Below are 14,821 nucleotides of genomic sequence, written 5' to 3'. Positions count from 1 at the left end.
GGGCATCATTTACCCAGGATTTACTAATATACCGTGTTTAATCTTGAAACCTGAAAATGCAATATTACCTTTAACCACGGTTTAGAATGGCTCTGAGGTAACTATTTCAATTGTGAAAAACCCACAGGAACAGGAAGATGATGATGTCATGTCTTCTTTTGTCTTACAGAAGTTGAGTTATTCAGTCCCATCCAGATGTCTGAGAAGATCCTTCTGCGTCTCCTCAAGCACCCCAACGTCATCCAGGAGGTCAAATATAATGAGAAGAATAAGAAGGCCATGGAGCATTACCTTTTCCACCGCAACAAGCCCGTAGACTATTTCATCCTCATTCTGCAGGTCAGCTTGGTTGTTTGGTCCAGGGCCGTGGAAGGCATAGAGAGAAAGGATTGAGGTTATTAGCCTAGAACAAGCTGGGATTTTCGCAAGTATTTAACACGCCCAGTATGAAAGAACTTCGTAAAAAAAGGATGTTTAGTTCAGTGAGTATAGTTAAAGACAGACATGCTTCTAAAGGAATTACTGAAAGCCTTCGTTTGCAAATATAGTCCCATTAGTTGTAAATCTATCCACTTAATGTTATTTAAAAAAAAAAAAAAAAAAAAAAAAATCTTAGCTGTATTGAAAGTCTTGCCTTCAATGTGATCTGTTCTCTAAGGGGAAGGTGGAAGTGGAGGCAGGGAAGGAGGGAATGAAGTTTGAAGCTGGAGCTTTCTCCTCGTATGGGATCATGGCTCTCACCGCTTCTCCAGGTAAATACAAATAATACATTCATTTGCATACAGTTTTTCTACAAAGTACAAAAAGTAACCTATTTGCTTTGTGCGCTGTACTGGTATTTAAGGTTTATGTATAAAACGTAAGAAACAGGTAGCAGGATTTCTGTAATCGTGCTAATAAATGGAATGCGTTTTAAATACACACTTACCAGGTTTATATATTTGTCATCAATAAGTCCATTTTTTAAATAATACATTTAACTAATTAAATATTACTCCATAGCTAAAAGCATTTAATACTTTTTAACTAAATAAATGTAATTGTTTGCACAATGAACAGATTTGTGCCTAATCTAAGCCATTTGAATAAATGCTTTTTTGAAAATATGATTATTCAAATAAAATCAAATAGAAGTTATGAAACGACAATAAACTTAAACTTACTAAGAACTTTCCATGATTTTTTTGGAGTGTAGAAATCTTGCTTGTTTCTAATACGTTTAACTCAGCATATTTTATTTATTACATTAGATATATTAGTTAGTTTTGAATGATTATATCTCCTAAATCCAAATTTTGTCATTGTTTTGGAACACACAAGCTTATTCATAACCTTAATGCTAACATAGACATACTAAAAGCTAAAAAAAAAATACATTTTGATTTCAGGGGGCATTTAAACTATTATTAAAACAGTATAATGATTTATTTTGATTATGAATAGAAATAATAAAAAGTTCCATTCATCCATCCATTTTCCAATTCGCTCATCTTATGCATGATTTCTATAATAACAATAATAATACAAGTTATTTTTTATTGAACATTAGTCTCTTTTATCATTTTTATTTATATACGCGATGCAAAATCCCCAGACCCATGTCATTTCTTTACAATTGGCTCGTTTTATATTGAGTAAAGCTGATAGGCTTTCTAAGCGAAATCCCCATTCGTCGTCATCCGATGGAACGTCTGCGTTCCCTACTCGGGGTACGAGGGTTACATCCGCAACCGAGACATTTCTCATTTCCGCTAAAATGGATCATCACAGATTTTTATGACATTGGACCTTGCTGTGGACTTCAGCTTCTCATCACATCTTCTGTCCAACAAATGCTCTCTAGAATCTAAACGTCCCCCGACTCTCGCCCCCTATGCTATAAATACCACCTGGCCCAAACTGTTGACACATCATGGATCAATATGGGTTGGAGATGTGTGTTTGATTGCTTAAACGCTCAATTTTTTTTATTCCGCTTTCCAACTGTACATTGCTTCAGAATGAAATGAAAGAATCCTCCACTATTGAATCCGACATATCATCAGCACTCAGATTCACTTCCATGGTACTACTTGCAGTCTGTGAGGTAAACTAAATGCTATTGGCTCTTTGAAAAGGGGGAGGAGCCATTCAATATGTCTAACCTAAACTTCCTGTTTCAGTGTAAATCACGTCAATGCATTATACAAAGCTGCGAGTTCCAAGGCAATTCAGTGGGTCTTTAATAGTATGTAGAACTGCAATGTAGACATGTGACTAGTGACGTTTTACTGATGTTAAAGGAGTAGTTCACTTTTCAAAAAACTTTTGCTGATAATTTACTCACCCCCATGTCATCAAAGATGTCCATGTCTTTCTTCAGTCAAAAAGAAATTAAGGTTTTTGATGAAAACATTTCAGCATTTTTCTCCAAATAATGCAGTTCAGTGGGAACCAAACAATCCAAAAGCCACTTTCAGCACAAACTGCAAACTGTTCAAAGGGCTTTAAACGATTCCAGAAGATGAATAAGGGTCGAAGTAAGCAAAACGATCGCTCTTTTAATAAATAAATTACAAAGTTTAAGTTTTATAAGCTCAAATGCTCGCCTTGTTCTGTTCTGTGTTTGTGACTGTTTGTGACTCTCCTGTTCTAACTCGTTCATCAAAATGAACAAATCTTTTTCTGACTCAATTCCTTTGTTTCGTTCGTTTAATGAACCAAATGACTCGGAAAAAGATTTGTTCATTTTGTCAAACAGTGACCCCTAGAGTCACTGTGGTTTACTTGTATTTATCGTTACTGTCGTAAGTACCACTCATGCAGAGCGCTTCTGCACTCACGGCCTGATACCCCTTTGAAGCTGTTATATTAAGGTACAAATCTTGCATAGTGTGCCTTTAAATAAGAGATCTAGGGGATGTTTATGGGTGAGCCAATTATGATATTAGACTGCATGGCCTATAATAAAAGATGATGAATTTCAAACCTGAACCAAACTTTTTTTTTTCAAAGATCAACAGTCTGTCATTAGTTTTTAGTCTGCCACTAAAAAAATGGCGCGTTGTGGTTCTGGTACACCAGCCATGCAAACAAAATGAATGAATGAAAATTTGCTTATCAATGTATATATAAATTCACGCCTACATCTTTGTAGGACTTCAAAAAAAGAAACCCAAAAGATGCTGCAGCCATCCAGGGGCCTACTCAATCTCCACAGACAGTTTTTAATATTTTATCAAGGTTTTGCTTAAAAGGTAACTAAACCCCTGGTCAGAGCCTGACTCCACCCACTGGCAATATTTGAAAAATGCTGGAAAAATGCGGAGGGGGGCGTGCACCTGAGACGCATCTTGTTGTATGAAACTTGCCTACGTCACCAACAACCGCTGTGTCACGTTCCACCGCAAACATCCAATAGGAAAATTCAACTCCAGTAGCCACCGTTCAACCTGAAGAGGGCAGCACTAAGACGTTTTTACACCATATATTGTAGAAATAGAACACTTTATAAACAAATGCCAAAAATGTTACTCAAATCAATGACTGATCAGATCATTAACTAAAAAAAGTTGGTGTTTAAAAAGTGTTTAGTTACTCTTTAAGTATAATTTTCGGGGCAATTAGGGTAGGATTCGGGACAACTACTTAGATTTCGGGACTCGCCCAAATTTTTTGGGACGTCAGGTCACCCTATGTGGCGGCGCGTATACCGTCTCCACTTGGACGTGCAAGGACGTGCACTTCTATAGCCATTGCGGACTTTCTCTATTCATTCCGGTGAAATCACATAATAAAATGCACACAAACTTAGAAATATGTACTTACTAGTCCATCCAACAATCGCCAGGTCAGCCTCACTTTTGCACTCCTCTCAAACTTGTATTGCTGGTTTTTCCAGCGGCGTCCCCCCCAAGCTATACTACCAAGATGATTCGCACTACTATGAGTTTGTTTACAACCCAAATGACTTTGAAGCTGTTATATTAAGGTACAAGTGTGAACAAGTCTTACATAGTGTGCCTTTAATTCTAGTTCTTCCAGAGTTATATTATCTAGATTGCAAATTTCATTGATCCAATTATTGTAATTTGTTCAGACCATCGTGCAAAAGAAAAAATACACCCTTATTTACAACAGACATAAACTCCCTTTGGGTAGATCGGTGGACAACTGTAAACAATATCACAGTACATATTGGAACTGAACATACAACATATACATATACTGTAAATCATTCATGCACATCTCTTTTCATCAGTGAAAGCTGAGGTTCACCAGCGAGAAATTGTTCAATTTAGGATAAAAAAAGATTTTTTTAAAAGATAATAATAACAACAAAAAAAAATGTTTGACAACTAGTTCAACATTTTTGTATGTGATGGCTCAAGCAATGAAATGAGGACTATTAGTTTTATATGGAATGACTATTCAGCATTCACAAGTATAGTTAATTTGGACTGATATGACAAAAGCAAATGATAATGTTATAAAACAACAGAGAGTTGTATGAAAGCAATTGATGCATGTCCAAAAGCATTTGCAATTTGTTGGAAGGAATGAGAAACTGCTACTATGATGTGCACAAATGATTAAATGTTGTGGAGGTTGAACTAACTCTTGTGCAAATGTAAATAGTGATGTGAGAAATGCACCAAAGCGACTGAGAAAAACTGTAAACAAACAGATATATATATATAAAGTCTTTGGGGGGAAGTTTGACTCTCTTTTAAATGACTATAGGGTATTTTCAAATAACTTTGAACATAGATAGATCCATCAAAAATTGAAAGGGGTTGAATATTCTGCCACATTTTAACCAAGGGTCACATGTGCCACTAGTTAGGGGACTATCACAGAACATAGGTGACCTCTGGTGTTGAGAAAATGGAACTACAGTGATACTAAAGGTGCTTTATGTGGGAATGGAGAATATTTTCTAATGTGGATTAAAACAAGTGCGATTTTTTTTACTCCTATAGCTCTTCAGTTCTACCTTTCAGTCACTTTTTTGTTTCCCACCCTCTTTTAATGCTTTTCTTTTCCTCCTATTCTCGTTCTTCCCTGCAGTTTCTCGTACCTTTGTGGTCAGTAGGGCTGAGTCTGTTGCTGGATCTCCAGGTATAGTTAAACCAAAATGACTAATCAAACAATGACAAAGTCAGACATTAGTTTCGTAGTGTAAATCGTACCATATGTTACAGTAAACCCACAGAATTCCTCCCACACATTTTTACTTCACAGGCCTCCTGAAGTGAAGGGTGACAGCAAGGCCATACGCGCACACACAGACACACACCTCTGTACATAGTCACCCACACACACATGCACACACACACACTGTTCCTGGTTCTCACAAACCTCATGCTGACTACCAGCATGTAGGGTTCAGAGTTGGGCCCCTTCAGGCCAGCATTGGAGCCTTGAGCTAAAGACGCGGTGGCTCCCCCACTCCACTCACACATCCAAACACGGATTACATACATTCCAACCAAATTGTGGCATTAACACACCCCACTGTGGAAACCTGTGTGTGTGTGTGTGTATTTGTATGTGCGTTTATGTGTAGGAGAAACAAAGAAAGAATACATATATTTGCTGGAGTGTGCTTATTTGAGTGTCTGTTAGCAAGTATTTTGTGTGTGAGTAAAGTCAATATGTTTGTGTGTGTGCACTCGTAAATTCCCCCTCTTTATGAAGTGGAAAACATAAGCTGTGTTTAATTAAAAGAACAAGCCAGTCTTCACTTTGAAAGCTCTTAGGCTTTGTCTCATACTCTTGCCAGCGGCAACCCTTTTACATACATGAACCACCCCCATCATAACTAGCAATGCAATTATTGAGTTCGAAAAAGCTGTTACAAGCTATTGCTATTATAAAATCAGAATATACCCTGTGCTAATTATTCTCTACAAAGCTGGATTTGAAGGTCTAGTCACTAAACGGTTCAGTGTACTAAAAAGCCATAAACATCTACAAACATACACTACTGTTTGAAAGTTTGGAGTCTGTAAAAATGTAAGGTTTTTGAAAGAAGTCTCTTTTACTCACCAATGCTGTATTTATGATATCAAATATACAGTAAAAATATTAATATTGTGAAATATTTGTAATCCCCCCCCCCCCCCCCGTGATGCATTCCTGCCATTACTCCAGTTTTCAATGTTATGTGATGCTTCAGAAATCATTTTAATATAATAGAAAAAATCCTTAAAGTCACTTATGATCAATTCATTGTTATTATTCAGTTATTGAAAAAGTGCTAGTGTATTTGAATATAAATTGATTTGTAAAGTTTGTCATTCAGAATATAAAGCAGTTTTCATTAGGTTTGTCAGGATTCTATCATTACTCTCTCACAGATAGTCCCGCCTCTTAATTCGCGTTGTTACATCAGGTCAGACTATAAATACTCATGAGCAAGGTTGATAAGTTTTACACTGTGTCCCCCCTCCCTATCGTGAACTTGATTTTATGTGTTTATGTTTATCCTGATTACTGAAGTCACAATGCTTTCCCTTTTCATCTGCAGAAAACAAATCCCCTCCTCGGCCATTTGGGCTGAACCATTCTGACTCGTTAAATCGTAGCGAGCGGATTGAATCCATCACACCGTCACTGGGCAGCAGTAACAACCAGCTCAATGCCTTCCTGCATATCTATGTGCCAGACTATTCTGTCAGGGCTGTGGCAGACGTACAGTACATTAAGGTAAACAGACTCGCTTGCAGTTTATGAACATATATATATTTTTTGGCATTACACAACATAATCAACATGCAGCCCAACACAATCTGAATCAATGTAATTCTTCTGAAGACATTCATTGCACATTTTTGGTGCCATTGTGGCTCTTGGGGTTCAGACAGATCATGTGTGAACAGGACATTTTAAAAAATACCGGTAAATTGGTTCCGGAAATTTACGAGTAAACGAAGATGTAACATTACCAGTGAATTAGCTGTATATACGCTGTGTGAACGCGGAATGAAGATCACCGGTATTTTTTTATATTATTATTATTTTTATTATTATTATTAATGCTTAAAACAATACACAAATAATAAGAGATAACAGAATATATTTTTTAACTAAACAATGAGGGGAATAATATAAATTAAACATGTTGACAAATTATGAGAACTACATGACACTGAAAAAAGAAAAGAATTACAAACAGAAAATGTTTTTAAAGAGGTATTTTTCTAGTTATTTCACAAATATAAGAAGGTTTGGCATTTAGATAGATATTGATAGTAACAAGATCATATTAATTGGAAAAAAAAAATAATTTTTTTTAGATTGATCATAATCAACAAAGCCTAGGACCACATCCTTACAATACAACACACATTCACAGAACAAGCTGTCGGAAAAAGTGATTTGGTAACACAGTCTCATCCCAAAAAGTCATATAACTGACGTCTTGGGGCGTATTTTGACCATACGTCAATATCCGCCTTTTTTAGGGCCCCCTTAAACGTCGGTAGATGGCGATCCCGGGCCGTCATACAACTGACGCTTTACCTTTAACGTCAGTTAGGTGACGGGTTAGGTTTAGGTTTAGGTATGGGGTAGAGTTAGGATCCCATAACCTCATCTACCGACGTTTAAGGGGGCCCTAAAAAGGCGAATATTGACGTATGGTCAAAAGACGTCCCAAAACGTCAGTTATATGACGTCTTGGGATGAGACCGGGTTGGATTTGGGCCAATCAGAAGCCGTTGAAAGAGCAACGGCTCTGGGCCATTCATAAAATTATGACGCAGATGACACATTTACCCAGGACTGTTTACACGTCTTCAAATTGGGGTGATACCAAAACTAAATCTCTTCTCCTCGTCCGGGCGGATGAAGAGATTTGTCAACACCAGTTAGCCATACTGTCACATATGATAAAACAACTAGCCTTCTTAATTACATCATCACAGAGTTTAACGGTATTGTGGAACTGATGTGTGAATGGTCCGTTATCGTTGTCATAGTTTGTATGTTGTTGTTCCAGCTGCAACGTCGCAGATATAGAAACTGCTTCTAAAAAACGACAAAAGCTCTGATTACCTTGGAAAAATAACTTTAATCCAGTGTTTGCGCCATCTGGTTAGGAGGACACAGTTACAAATGGTTTTTTTTGTAACCCCCTTTCCCGTGTGTTTTGACAGGTAACACGGCAGCAGTATCAGAACGCCGTCATGGCATCACGCATTGACAAGACGCCACAGTCCTCGGACAGCGAGTACACCAAAATCGAAATGACTTTGACAGAGCTCCATGACGGAGTGACCGATGAAACCACCGCTCTCTTCAACCAGACACAGAACTGCGTCGCCCACATCAAGTCGAACCACACAGGACACGGTGAGGGGGCCATCTAGAGCTGCTTCACCAGCCCAAACAACTCTAATCTGGTAGTGCAGTACAACTGGGGCCAGAGCTTGGGTTGACCCAAGGCAAAATGGGATAGTCCAGTGACATGCTTCGGTCCCGGTAAGATTTCAGATAAACCACAGCGTTTATGTCCCCCTCAGCCAAAGAGTTTGGAGGACGGACAGTCTTGTGCTCGTACGAGCCCCTCCAGCTACACTCAAACTGCCCTGTGATGTTCACAAACACAGAAGAAATACTCCAGGCAGATTCTGTAATAGGGTAAAACAAAGACTGCTCCAAATACTGCTTTGAAGGAAACCGTGAACCAAGAGCATTCTACTCACATATTTATTTATTTTTTATGCATTTGTATATATGTGCATGTCTGAGGATATAAATGTCGGCTCATGCAAACACCTGTCTGTACGTTGTGCATGTGTGCCTCTATGAGTGTCACTGATATCATGCACATGCTATATAAACCTAGTTTCAAAAACATAATTGTATATGTACTGGTGTGGGTCTTTTACATTTCAGAAATGGTTATTTTTACTGTTCTAAATCTGGTATATCCCACAGTACCTTTTACACTTTTTTTTTTTTTTTTTAATGAATCATTATATTGCCTTTAAAAATCATATTAATTTTTTTTTAACTAGTGCAATGAAACACATTTTATTTAAAAGATGATTCGTCATGATTGCTGTATTGTAAATGATAGACTATTAAGTCTTGTATCATGTTTGTATATTTGATATTTTGGATTCACTTCCAAGGATGAACAGGTCCTATTTGTCTGCTTTAAAAGTTTAAGTCTGTCAAAGGCACAATAACTTTACACTTAAAGCCGAACACTTTCTTATTTGAACTAAACGCAAAGACCTGTCAGGACTTTATGCAAGGGAGAATCCATATATGCATTAATGCGATTCGTAAATGAATCCAGCCTGTAATCCGTCATTAAAACAACTACTACGTTAAATTGTAATACCCATCCATCGCACATCTGTAAGAGAGGTCGCTCCTCCACTCAGTCTTCTTCTATTACATTTATGTCTGTTATGTTGACTCCAATGGTTATTTATATGAACGCTGGAAACTCCTGCTATGCATACAGTTGTATTTAAAAAAATAATTTACTGTTTTGTTAATGATAAACCACTTCGATTTTCCCTTTGCCATACTCCAAATGACCAATAGTGGCGGTAAGGTTTTGCCGAAATGTTAGTGGTCACATTTTCCTTTGCTTCCTTCCCCCATATCCTCAGAGACCCAAAACAGCTTATCAACAAACAGCATATAACTCATTCCAATAACTATTCCTATACGTTCGTGTAGGTGGCAGCTGCGTGACCCTGTTTCTACAACGTCAGACTTTGTGGTAAATCTGATTCAGGCAGCTTTTAAGACTTCTCTCTACTGTAGATGTTTTGATGTGTTCCAATGGTTACTTGAACCTTAACAGATAAATAACAGGAATGCATTACTTGTTGTATTCTATTATTTCTACATGGGTCAGTACCACAGACAGCCACTGCTTGGCACCACGGTCTAACAATTTAGCCAAGCTCAAGCTTGATTAGGTATCTTAAAATTGTTGCTCTTTATACCAAAGATTTTACATTAGAGGTGAGATCAGAGATTGTTGGGTTTTATTTAGTAAATAAAAGTCAACTTTGATTTTTTTTTTTTTCCCTAGAAATATGCTCTTGTGGGGTTAAATACATGTTTTCTTATTTGCTTTGTTAATGAATTGTAGCTACTTTGTTACTAAAATGTAAAACCTAGGGAGGAAAATGTTTCTAGAGAAAGTGCTATTATACGTTCATCGGTTTGACTATGGTACTGTGTTCTTTCTGCACTTTTTTGCATATTAAACATCAAATATATCCTGATTGACTGTGATTGTTGCATCATTTTTGCTTTGAGTATGGATAGACAAATGACTTGTCAGGCTCATGTTTTTCAACCATGTATAATGTGCAATATGCAGTACTTAGACAAATTACAGAACTCCAACTGGCCGACTTATTGTCTTTGTTAGAGTAGAAAAATGCTCTCAGAAGTAAACATGACAGGAGACCAATGGTGAATTTATTAAGGAAAATTATATTTATTTTACATTGCAATGCAATCTCCCATTTTTTTTATAGGTTTAGAACTCTATAAATCAGAAACTATTATAATTCAGGAAGCAAAATTAAAATTTGGAGACAAAATCACATGCCCTAAAGTAACAAACAAACGACAACAAAAAGCAAAAGAAAAGAAACAAGATTAATAAAATGCCATGGCTATTTTGCTCTTGATCTCTTACAGATGCAACCGTTTTGCACCTGAAAGATACTAAAATCACACAAAAAACATCATGAACTAAAAATAGATTTCAGAAATTAGGAAAAAGGTAAAAAAAAATACAAAGGAAAAAGGAAAGACTCAGTATATTAGTAATTGTATACAGTATATAAGTGATGGCAACTGTAAACTATGCTAAAATATAATATGAAAACACTGGTCGAAACAGATGTATGCAATGACTACTGGGATAATTGGATGAATACTGTTTTAACTCGATGCCTTTTCTATTACATTATTCTTAAATATAATCTAAGCCAGTGTCCCTTGCATAGACAACTAAAAAGGACAACAGCCGACACCACTGCAAATTAGCCCAGGACTAGTTTTAATCCATATCCAGGGAGCCGAGCCATATTATATAGAATGCTGAGTTTGTATAAAAAGCGAATGAAAACAGAGGAAAGAGAAATGCTGGATCTTGAAGGACAAACACTAGTCTCTAAAGACTGGGACCAAGAACAAGAGCTGCCCCATTTTAGGTTTTTAAACTACAAACTGAAATCGACACAGATAAAATATGCATTGTACATTTAAAAATATCTCTATACTTATTTAACTGGTTCCTTGAAACACGCTTGAAAACCTAGAAAACTATTTTTTTTTTGTGTGCTTAACCACAAAACTTTATAATATAAGACCTACTTGTACTTCCCTTTTAAAAACTGACAGTCAGACCCATGAAAAACTACATTCTCTGAAATAAAAAGAAAAGGACAAACAGTTACAATATGCATACGAGTCATACATGTTACACTATGGATTGGGTAGCTTACTTAAATCAGAGCCTACCTACTATTATCTTTGAATAATGCATAAGTCACACCAACCATCCTAATACCTGTTCTGTGCACTTGGAACACTTCCCAGCGCTAAAACCGCGTCTCACCGTAACACTCAAGAATCACATTTACTTCTTAAAAACTCCACACACTTCCTGTGGGGACACCTAAAAGTGTCTAATGAGACCCTTCAAGCTAAATCGAACCCAATTTCTCGACACCATTTTGGTCCACATGGGAGTAAACCATCAACAGAGTTCACACATTAGCCAGGATTACATTAATTTCCATAGAGCAACAGCACTCTCTTTCTCAGTTTCAGAATGCCCAGCTGTTAACTTCATTTTACTATTTTCTCAATGACTGATACATATCGACATGCTGCTCAGGCCATAAAACAGTTAAATAAGTTTCATTTTTGCATATGAAGGTCACTTACTGTCTACGTATATGATGTTAGAATGAATTGCATCTCTCAGGCAACATATGAGACACAACTAAAATAAAACTAAACCGTTCTGTTTAGCTCATAAAGGAGAATAAAAATACAATATGTCACTGTTTAATGTGACATCGTGATGGTTTAAAATAGGTGTTGAAATGAAGTGTCTGTGTGTGTTTGGAATCATTTTGGGCAGGCATCTGTTCGCTACACTGTAGCACTAGCTTTAGCTAAAACGTCTGCATTAAAAAGGATGAAAAACAAGAGGTTAACAGCGAACCTCTAAAAAAAAAGAAAAAAAAAAAGTGGCTACATGCTGTTGCCAAGTAACTGGATTTTTGTGTTGGCCGCATTTCCTCATGCACGTCACAATGAACCATGCTTCGTTTTTTGTGTGCTTCATTTAGATTCCCAACACATCCAGAACTTCAACACAGACACTCTGCCAAAATACACACACGTACATTTTTTTCGAAGGGACAATTATTGTATACAGCCTTTGCAGGAGGTAGTAACCAAGTTAATCTGACTGGATGGACTGGCAACTCAAAAGTTGTCTAAACTTATAAAATAATAGTAAAAATCTGACTATAACATACCTAAAAACTAAATTGAGTACCCTTAAGGATCCAATTACTGAGTTAAACACTCATCCTAACGGAGTTCGAGTCTTTGTGTGCAAGTTAATGCCAGATTTAGCCAACATGCTACATGTATGATACATACATGACAGTCTCATGTAAACTCATGAGTGTCCTTCCGCTGTTTTTTTCCATTGGAAGTTTATCACATGTGCTTATATAGTGACTGATAAACGATTCCAGATACCATCCAACAAGTTTTGAACAAACTTTCGTTCATTCTTTTTAGTCATTTTTACTGGAGGGTGAACTGAACTCTACTATGAACATCAGCTTTTTGGGCTTGATTTGGCAATTATAGTCTACTTCACACATCCTTTTCTACCTCACTCGATATCACCATCATCACCACTCTCTCATCATCGTCCTATGTATCTTTACCCTAGAATAGGCCGAAACATCTACTCTTCCTCCTCTTCTTCTTCCTCCTCCTCTTCATCGTCATCCTCATCGTGGCAGTGTGTGATTTCCTGTGGCGGCTGAGCGAACAGGTGGGGCGGTTTGATTTCGCTAATAGAGCGCGTGAGCTGGTTTCTTTTGCAGTCGATGTCCTTGCAGTCCACACAGTGGCGATTGCGTGTGGCCAGAGGAGACTCGGTCTCGGTGTCTACATGGGCGTGCTCCACTGTGGACTCATGGGGCATCTAAGAAAGAGAAAAGGAAAAAAAACAAACATGTTTAACAGGTATGTTAAATAGGTCATTAGGCACAGAAGAGAGAACCAAGTAAACAGGAAAACCATGGGTGTGTTTGTGTAGACAAAGCCGGTATTTCCAGTCCATACTTGAGTTAGAAAAATGTAACCATATTAGTTTTTTTTTTTCTTCATTCCAGGCTTTTCTATTTTTAGTACCGTCTTACTTGTAGAACTTGCGCTTACGCCTAGTACCTTTTGAACTACCGTTCAAACATTTGAGGTTGGTAAGATTTTTTAAAAACATTTTTGAAAGTCTTTTATGCTCACCAAGCCTGCATTCATTTGATCAGTAATACAATAAAAACAATAATATTGCGAATTATTATTACAATTTAAAATAATAGTTTGTTTTCAATTTAAATACGTTTTCAAATTGAAATTATTCCAGCATTTTCAGTCTTATGCCGAGTTCAGACTGCATGATTTTAGCCACGATTTTGGCTCGCCGACAGGTTTTGAGAAATCGCCGACAAATGCCCGAAATCACAGGCAAATCGGCGCTCGTTCACGCGAGTGACAATCACGCAGTGTGAATGAACAAAGACGCGAACTGAGAGAATCACCGACGAGTCGCCGACGCCCGTGAGATATTTGGCATGCTAAATATCTGGACCTGTCGGCGATTCAAAATCCTGCTGTGTGAAAAGTGTTTTGACTGAAAACTACATCGGCGATCACCGGCAGCCAGTGAGAGAGCAAGATACAGAGCAGCAGGGAGTTCGGGGAGGAGTTATAGATCACATATCAACATGATATGGCATTGTTTCAACAAAAAAAGCTTCTTCTCGGTCTATTTGGACACAATAAATGGAAGAAAAATTAGTAGAAATTTGGCAGGAGCACTCGTGTCTGTTTCACCAGCTGTACCACAACCGGGTCGAAAAAAAAAGTCTCACGTGAGAACTCCAGTCTTGCACGTGTGGTGTCGCGCGTTGTTTCCTTTTCATATCTCACGCGTGTTTGTTGTGAAATGTAGTTTGCGTGCAGCGTGCTAGACAGAGTCTGTCGGCGATTTTTCTAAAGTCATGCAGTGTGAAACCTTCTGTCGCCGATCCATCGTCCAGTGTGAACACAGCAGCGACTGAATGCTGGCCAAGATAGTCATGCAGTGTGAAAAGAGCAGCGACCTGACTACTTTGAAAATCGTGCAGTCTGAAAGAGCCATTAGGTGTCGTATGATTCTACAGAAATCTTTCTAAAATGCTGATTTGATGTTTAAAAAAACATTATTATTATCAATGTAAAAAAAAGCTGTCCTGCTTATAATTTTTGTGGAAGCAGTGATGCATTTTTTAAGAATTCTTTAATGATAAAAGGTTAATAAGAGCAGTATCTACTGTCACTGTTGATCAATTTAATGCATCCTTGCTGAATGAAATGTTTGAATATTTGTATACTGTATGAAATATCAAATGCTCTTTTCTAGGGCTGTGGTCAACCAAAGAAATCCTTTGTCGACCAAAGACTTGTCCTGCGCAACGATTAGTCGACTAAAAAAAAAAAACGTGATGTTTTGAATAAACTTTTTTTAAACAATTGTCATTGAGCATTTATAAAA

At 37.3% G+C, this 14,821-nt stretch overlaps 2 protein-coding genes across 3 annotated transcripts in view; one reads left to right on the top strand and one right to left on the bottom strand.

Annotated features, from left to right (window-relative positions):
• Positions 1–10,241, top strand: part of cnnm2b (cyclin and CBS domain divalent metal cation transport mediator 2b) — a 48,989-nt gene extending 38,748 nt beyond the window's left edge. Inside the window, exons 4-8 of one of the 2 annotated variants that reach the window (XM_039657393.2) lie at positions 170–339; positions 659–752; positions 5,050–5,100; positions 6,512–6,690; positions 8,142–10,241. In XM_039657393.2, coding sequence (XP_039513327.1) covers positions 170–339; positions 659–752; positions 5,050–5,100; positions 6,512–6,690; positions 8,142–8,354 — 707 coding nt within the window. In that variant the 3' untranslated portion in view covers positions 8,355–10,241. The remainder of the gene's footprint in view (positions 1–169; positions 340–658; positions 753–5,049; positions 5,101–6,511; positions 6,691–8,141) is intronic. The other variant, XM_039657394.2, reaches the window with a different exon arrangement.
• Positions 10,242–10,435: 194 nt separating this feature from the next.
• The window catches only part of nt5c2b (5'-nucleotidase, cytosolic IIb), a 44,305-nt gene continuing 39,919 nt past the window's right edge, over positions 10,436–14,821 (bottom strand). Inside the window, exon 18 of the mRNA XM_039657395.2 lies at positions 10,436–13,210. Within this exon, the coding sequence (XP_039513329.2) occupies positions 12,968–13,210 (243 nt within the window). The 3' untranslated portion in view covers positions 10,436–12,967. The remainder of the gene's footprint in view (positions 13,211–14,821) is intronic.

Source organism: Pimephales promelas, chromosome 6, assembly GCF_988280905.1.
Source record: "Pimephales promelas chromosome 6, fPimPro1.hap1.1, whole genome shotgun sequence".
In the NCBI taxonomy this organism is placed as follows: domain Eukaryota; kingdom Metazoa; phylum Chordata; class Actinopteri; order Cypriniformes; family Leuciscidae; genus Pimephales; species Pimephales promelas.
Note: the sequence above shows the minus strand (reverse complement) of the source record. Positions and strands in the feature narration are given on the sequence as shown.